Genomic DNA, 8,131 nt, shown 5'->3' on the forward strand with positions numbered 1-8,131 from the left:
AGCATGGGAGGGGGGGGGGTATACCCCTGTCCCATACATGTGGGCAAGCAAGCATGTAAACGTTACATCCCATATAGCCAGGCGGGTATATGCGGTTCCCGAATTGTGCGCAAAAGCGGTTTGTTTTTGCCTCTCAGGGAACACATCACTTTGCATCGTGGAACCTCGTTAATGATTACAGTTAATCCCAGTCAGTAAAATATTTGTACAAAAGCAACCATTGATACAATTGAAGATGATCTTCAAAAACTTGATGCTGCCTTGAGAGATTGAAGACAAAAAACAAGGAAAAGTCTCGCAATGGCAAGAAATGCCACGGTCACCCTACCAGGCACCCCATTCACAAGCTTGTTTGTTGGCCACAAACTGAAACTAGATTTGCTAGACACTAGATATATTTCTGGAATAATGCAGAATGAATAAGGAATGAGTAGCCTCTTTCCTGATTGCCCTTGAGTGGGTCATCTTCAATTATTAAGACTTCCAAGATGCTTTCTGCTGTATACAGCCTATGATTCTAAAACAACAAAGGAGCAATAATAGCTCAGTTCTGTGGCACTTTGCATGCATCAGAATTCCTCCTCAATTTAGAAGACCATCACATGAGGGTAATCTCAAAAATTGTCACTGCCTTGAAGCTGATGAATGTGGTGTTTGGCATTCAGCTATCGGAAACATGCAAGGGGGATATTCTAGAAAGAGATGAAAAGGGCAGTTTTCATCTTCTGTACTAAATTCGTATCTAAGAGAATGAAAATATATTCATTTCTCGGATAGTATGAAAAGGCCAGACATTCAGCTCGTGCAATCAAAATACACCATGTATAAGATTGGATCCAAAGTCATTAAGCATAAGAGGATCACCAACTTCTCAAAACATTTCTGCGAGTTCTACAGTCTAATAGACCTGTCATTATCCAGTCATTGCTGGACGATACAATTATCGGAAGGTATAAGTTCTAAGGAATTCCACAATCACTCTTCATCTCATAATTTCATGGCCTTCTCCTCATTCTCACTAACAAAGGTTCATTCACAGAATTGAATTAGCCTGTTGGCTTATTTCAATTCCTTTTCGAAGAACTTGGCTTACAAGTGACCGTATTTTCTCGTCTCTCTTGTCCTGAGACACCTACAGAGTAGGTTTGATTTCATTTATATTATTTCTGCATCTATTTCTCTATACTTTTCTATATAATGGTATCCTTTTCACGCATCCCATCATTTTTTTCAATGAATTCTGTCGAGGATCACTGGATCTGCTCTGTCTTTCTGTCCGTTGTATTGTCTTCCTGTTATATTAGTCTTGTCTCGTTCTGTCTTGTCTCGTTCTGTCTTGTCTATGAGTCCCCCTTTATTAGTTTCGCCGTCCCAGTTTCGTTTTCTGTTTACTCGCCTGAGTATGTATGTCTGTTTGATACTCTATCTTCCTAGAGGGCTTCCAGACTTTTTTCTTTTTTACTTTATTCCCAGTCTTTCTTCCCCTTTTTGCATCAGTTCAATTTCTATTGACATTCTGTACTTGAGGGGCCCACATTCTACAAGCATTGTCTTTTTAGTGGGTCCCTCCATTTTTCGATGTCTTACGCATTATGTCGTCTTTATCACTTCAGTCAAGTTTCATTACAACGTATTTCTTATTCCAAGGTTCTTCGATTTTATTTTTCTCAATTTACTTTGTCTTGACTATGCAACCTTATTCTCTGTTACCAAAGAAAGTGAAATGTTTATGTTCTTTTCGAAAAATGAAATAAAGCATGAATTGAATTGAATTGAATTTTCCATACCCATGCCTTAGAAATCCACAAAACTGAGCCAAATAATCGACCTGAAAGTTGAAATACTGAGCAGTCATTTCTATCTGACACAGAGACCACATCACGGAAAGAAAAGAAACAAAGGGTTCATCAAAGATGCCATGGGAGCTGTCACCCGTCACTCACAACGAGGAAACAGATAGCCTCATTCCATTGTATGTATTAGATGCTACTTCAAGAGCAACGGGAAAATCAGAGATATTGATGATTATTACGTATACACTGACATTTCAATTCTCCTGATGGATCTTGTAAGTTTGCTTTACTTACTGCATTGCATGATGTCTGCTCCATCACTGGAAAATTGTTAAAATGATAATAGTACAATTGACATTATTGAGAGATTATGTTCTGCAGTTTGTTGTGACAAAAACAACAACTATAAAGGTCTGCTTTTTCATGCCTTTCATGGTGCTGGCTGAAGTTGAAAATTTGAGGATGTCTCAAAGAGCAGATGGACCAAGAAGTATCTGAACCTGGAATCATGCAGAATGTGAAATGACACAGTCCATATCTTCCAGAAGTTTGGCGTGGATGACTTCAACCAGGACAATCTCCCGCTTTACCCTAGTAGAGTCTTGATACAACACATCGAGAGAGCAAACCTCGTCAACTCTCACAACCTAATTTGTGCATCTACTACAGGGAAATATGATATATTACATTGTAGCTATTTCCAGAGGGTATCCATGAACTGTTAAATTAAATACTTGGAGCTTCCTACACCAACGAAATGCAAAAGTCATTGTTTCTGGAAGAATTTTATAGAACCAATCCTCCCTGTGTACAGCCTTAAAGTGCTGTGACTTCAAAAACTCATGCAGGGAATGAGCCTAGAAGCCATTATATCTATTAAAGTGACTATCCCACAAATTTTTAGAATATAGGGCAAATATTGTAAACTCTACAACCAAATCGTCTAAACGGGGCATTTAGTCACTCAGACACAGTTATTAAGGGGTTATTTTGAAAGTCATTTGTTTTGACGTCAGAATCACATGATTTCCCATTCACAATTTTTACCTAAACGCTACGCTTTTAAAGGAATGTTTCCCATGGCTGCCATTTTGCATTTCAACATGGCAGTGTACCTACAGGACAGGAAGTAGTCCCGCCTACGCAATTCACTGAAGTGATTGACTTACACATGAGTGTTCCAGCATGCTTGGGTTTGCAGTTTAATGATCTTAATACAGTACCAAATATGGTCGAAATCCATTTTGAATTTCAAGAGTGGCGGCCAATGCGAATAATCCATTATTACAGAATGCATAGGCCCTATGTGTGTGTTTTTAAAAGAATGTACACTGTAAGCCACCATAGACATTCATTGCTTGTAACCAGAGATATTAGCTAAAAAGCAGCCATTTTGAATGTTAAGATGGTCGCCTCGAAAGTGATCTGCAATTTCAGGGAGGGGAAAAGTGCATCTGAATGTTCAACATTATAAGCCTGGTTTATGCCCGAAACGTGAATTTTGTTTATTGCTTACAACAGCCCCTAGCAACATGAGATGTTGGTCAAGATATGCGTTTTGGTATGGCGGCCATTTTGAATTTCAAGATGGCCACCTTCAATATCAAAATGAACCATCGTTTCAGAGAAAGATGTTTCAGAATGTCTGATAGCATATGCATGCTCTTTGCCCCGAATTACAACCTTACTCAATGTATACGATATGAGATACAGGCCCAATTACATTTGTTATGGTGGCCATTTTGAATTTCAAGATGGCCGCCAATAAAATAATCCATCATTTAAAAAAAAATGTATATGTTAGTATGCCTGACATCACAAGCATGCTTTTTACCCCGAATTTACACTTTCCATAATGCTTACAACCTTAGATATGGGTAAAATATATTTAGTTATGGCGGCCATTTTGAATTTCAAGATGGCTGCCTAAAAATTGTATTAATGCTATCTACAGTATCAGACAATGGTATACTAGAATGTCTGACATCATAAATATGCTTTTTTCATCAAATTTGAGCCTTCTATGATGCTCACATTATGAGAATTGGGTCAAAATACAGTTTGCTATGGCGGCCATTTTGAAATTCAAAATGGCGGCTGAAGACGTGGTTGGAAAAAATGGAACCAAAGTTTTTTGGATTCAGCACCCCAAAATTGACAAAGTTAGCCAAAAAAATCAATTTTGGCACGAAAATCTCACGGGACCCAATATTTCGACATAGTAGACTGTACTAATAGCAAAGAATAACATTTGTAAGTAGTTTTTGCAAAGTGAGTCATTTTCATAGATGTGGAGATGTGGAGTTGTGCATCAATAAAACCATTTAACTCAATATATTTCATGAGGACTGCTTAATACCTAAACACGGGTCACTCGGTCTGACTATATAGTTTTGCACAAACCATATCAAACTGTGTATTGTACAACGTCAGAATGAAATATAGTCTCTTCATATTCTGTAGCTCAGGGGCAAAATGTGAAATAGCCGTTTAGAGTAATACCCCCTAATCAAACAAAACGAGGTACTCGTAGATAACCTGGGATTGTCCTAACTTCATAATGGCTCCAATATCTCATCTAATCTTGTCTTGACGTGGCTAAGGGTCAGGGCAGGCACAAGCGTAAGTCACGTGCAAGGTCAAGTTGCGGTCTCGAGGAGAGTAGTCCTACTTCAACTGGAGTGCGGCGACCAGTATAGTTACGGCCTTTGCTATCACAACCAGTGCGTAGAGCCAGCCAAGTACTTTTTCACGAAGACAGAGCAGAAACAGAAATTATGTCTTCTACTGGGGAATCTACCGACAGTGGCGCCAGAGTGATCCTGTGGTGTGTGCCTAGGACCATTTCATCTGCCCTGGCCAAGTGTTTGGGTGCCATCGAGGGCACGGAGATCCATTTCGAGCCCTATACCTACAGCTACCTGGCCGGGAGATCGTACAAGGCCGTCAGCGGAGACGAGATCCCAAAAGTGTACGAGGGCAACGAAGAGGCGTTAGACAAAGCAGCTCAGATCATTGCTTCCGAGGCCCAAACTGATGTGGATCCCAAGCGTTTGGCGTGAGTAATAGACATAGTGTATGAAAAATATTATGTGATAATTACATGATGTACACTGTATAATGTATGATTTAATACAATATGATATGATATGATATATATATATATATATATATATATTATATATATATATATATATATATATATATATATATGAATAATTTAGTATGGATGTATGATAGAAATATTTATCACTTCTGTTCTACTTTAGATAGGTTAAGGAGCTGTACATTCTTAATGACAAGGATACAGTGATAAAAACACTGTTAGGGCGTCTCTTTTGTGGCATTAAATCTCAGGCATTCATTCAAGCGCATGGCACAATGTACCTGTTTGATACGGTGTTATGTCTGTTTGCATATTCATGCGTTCGTGTTCGATATGAAATACAAATGAGTGATACGATTGGTTCAAATAAACGTCAATGGATTAATATGGATCTTAACTAGGGGGCAAAGATCGGTGAATTAGAATCAGACCCTGAGATACTTACAATGGCAATAGGTCGACTTCGATTGCCTTAAATATGAGTGGATGTTACCTTGATAACAACTTAGCTTTACACACAATACATAAGGTAGTTAAAGAAAGTCTTTTAACCCTAACAATTTCAAATATTCTTTCCTCCGTACGTCTTCCTCATTTTCTCCAGCATCTCCCAGTCTCGTTCATTTCGTGTTTGACAACTAGTGCCATTATTTTTTAATATGTCATGTTTTTCTGTGAACATTAGCCAACCGACCGATCAACCAATCGAACAACCAAGCACAAAAACTGGGGGTGGGGGTGGGCAAGAATAGCGGCTTAATTTAAGATTCCCTCCACACGTCATCTAAGCAAGACCTTTCCTGGCGTCGTGACTTCTGAAGAGTCATGACAGTTTCTTTCATCTTCTTTAAAGTCAAGAGCATGGTCACGACAATGAATAGTTTATGAAACAGAGACGATCATGTTCATAATCACGATATCCACCATGATCCTTCGCCAATCAGTGTTTTCCTGCTCTTTCTCCTTTTCCTAAATGCTAAATGTGAATAGGCCTTATATATATACACTGTAAAAACATTGGTGTAAAAACATCGATGTAAAAACATGGGTGTTAAATCTAACACCGATCAAACTTCAATAGAGGACCACACCCACGGTGTAGAAAATGCACTGTGATGGTGTTGAAAAGTGTTCACCTGACACTTCGTGTTGTTAATTTGACACTGTACCTGGTGTTATTTTGACACTGTACTGGTGTTAATTCAAAAATAACACCACATGGTGTTGATTTGATATTTGTTGGTGTTAATATCAATGGTTTAACACCCGTCCAGCTTCAATAAGAGACCACACCTGCTGGTGTTACTGTGGTGTAAATTTATTTTCACATTTTTTCAAAAATCTAGTATTTTAATGTAAAATTCTTGATCGTCTTGTTTAAATTAAAAATCAACAAGAAGCGCGAATATTCACAATGATTATAATAATATAATGATATAATCATTGTGAATATTCGCACTGTCATCCCTGAAGAAGAGGAAGGATCCTCGAAAATTCGGATTATTCATTAAATCAAGATTGGCTATTAATGCATTCCCTGCATTCCTCTGTTGTGACTTTATTACTGCTATTTCTATATATATATATATATATATATATATATATATATATATATAATCACACTTACATACATATCATATGTCGGCAATTGTAAGTAACTCTCTTTACCTTATGACATATTTATCGAATAAACATCCGTTATATAACAGAAGCGATGAAAACGGAAGCTGACACCAAAGCTAGAGCTAGTCACGGGGTAAAATGCTGTGACTAGTAACCCTGGAACACTGGAAAATGATACACGCTGGAACTAAAAACAACAACGACAACATTAGCAACAACAGCACAGTTTTCACTAAATAAAAATGAGTCAGGTTTTACTTCATCAAATAGATAAACAGCTTCCTGCCAGCAAGTTTTCTGACACCCTGCAAGTGTTATTATGCGACATGACAAGTAAATGAAATACCCTAACTTCTACTTGGGTGGAGCATCAGCTGGAAGAAGTTGCAGAAGAACAGATGTAGATGGAGGGGCAGTATCAAAATCAGGTGCACAATATATGGAGTTGTCATTGGTCACTATCCAGAATCAGAGGCAGAACCTGAAATAACAAAATGAGATCATTCTTGATTTTGTCACCATCTCGGAAAAATTCCAAATGAGGAATAAGAAATAGTCAATTCACGTATAGAATTCAATCCATAGGCGTTCTAAAAATAATCAAGCAAATGATGTTATCTTCCAGCTCTCTATCTCTCTCTCTCTCTCTCTCTCTCTTTATATATATATATATATATATATATACATATCTATATATGTACACACACACATATATATTTTTTTTTCTGAGTAGAGGATAACAGAAAAAGAGAAAGTAAAGAAAATAAAGTTATTTTTTATTACGACCGTGCACAAATTTGGAACTGTCTACTATGTTGAAAAAAAAAAGTGTTGTTTATGACAATATATTTCGTTGTAGACAAAAAAAAAGAAAGACTAAAGCCCCATTTCAATTGCAGAGCCTTGTTACTGCGACAACGTCCGGGTACCGTCCGGGTAATCCCCCCCCCTTTTTTTTTTACCCTGCCTGCCGGAAAATGTTTCTCGGACTTTGTCGAGGCAATTACCGTGACATTACCCTGACATCACCCGGGTAACTCTTCTGTTGATAAGAACGCAACTGCGGTAACATTCCTTCGATACACTCAACACGCATGTGCAACATTGCAGACAGAGAATGATTGACACACCGCGCGCCAATCATGTGCATTGATTGTCACCACTGATTTTTATGCAGTTATTGAGATCATGGATTGTAGCCGCAATTTGTTTACAGACACGCGGCTCTGGCCGGTGGTAAAAACCTGACCCAGGGAAAGTTTTTGGAGTGTGTCTGTTAAAACGGTACCCCTCCCTCTCTCCTGCGGTTTTGTTTCCTCGAGGAATTTCGTTCTCCTCGCGGTAAGGTCCGTTAAGCCCTTTTTACACTTGTGTTTCTTAACCCCGTACTTTCTCTGACCCAGGACTATCGTTAGTCCCGTACCAATTTTTTCAGCTTTTTACACTCGCCAATAAATCCCGTACTGAGCTCTTGTCCTGGGCTAAGGAGAAAACTGACCTTTTTACACTCGTATTTCTTAGTCCCGTACTTTCCAAACCACATGAATATTCATGATTACGCTGTGCACTGTACAAGTACACGCACGCACCGGCAGCACTGATTTCTGGT

At 38.4% G+C, this 8,131-nt stretch overlaps 1 protein-coding gene across 1 annotated transcript in view; it reads left to right on the forward strand.

The window, feature by feature from the left end:
• Positions 1 to 4,570: 4,570 nt before the first annotated feature.
• The window catches only part of LOC139731626 (uncharacterized), a 4,495-nt gene continuing 934 nt past the window's right edge, over positions 4,571 to 8,131 (forward strand). Inside the window, exon 1 of the mRNA XM_071642518.1 lies at positions 4,571 to 4,851. Within this exon, the coding sequence (XP_071498619.1) occupies positions 4,571 to 4,851 (281 nt within the window). The remainder of the gene's footprint in view (positions 4,852 to 8,131) is intronic.

Source organism: Diadema antillarum, unplaced genomic scaffold (assembly GCF_040938485.1).
Source record: "Diadema antillarum isolate AM-2024a unplaced genomic scaffold, OU_Dant_1.0 seq00000382_RagTag, whole genome shotgun sequence".
Classification (NCBI taxonomy): domain Eukaryota; kingdom Metazoa; phylum Echinodermata; class Echinoidea; order Diadematoida; family Diadematidae; genus Diadema; species Diadema antillarum.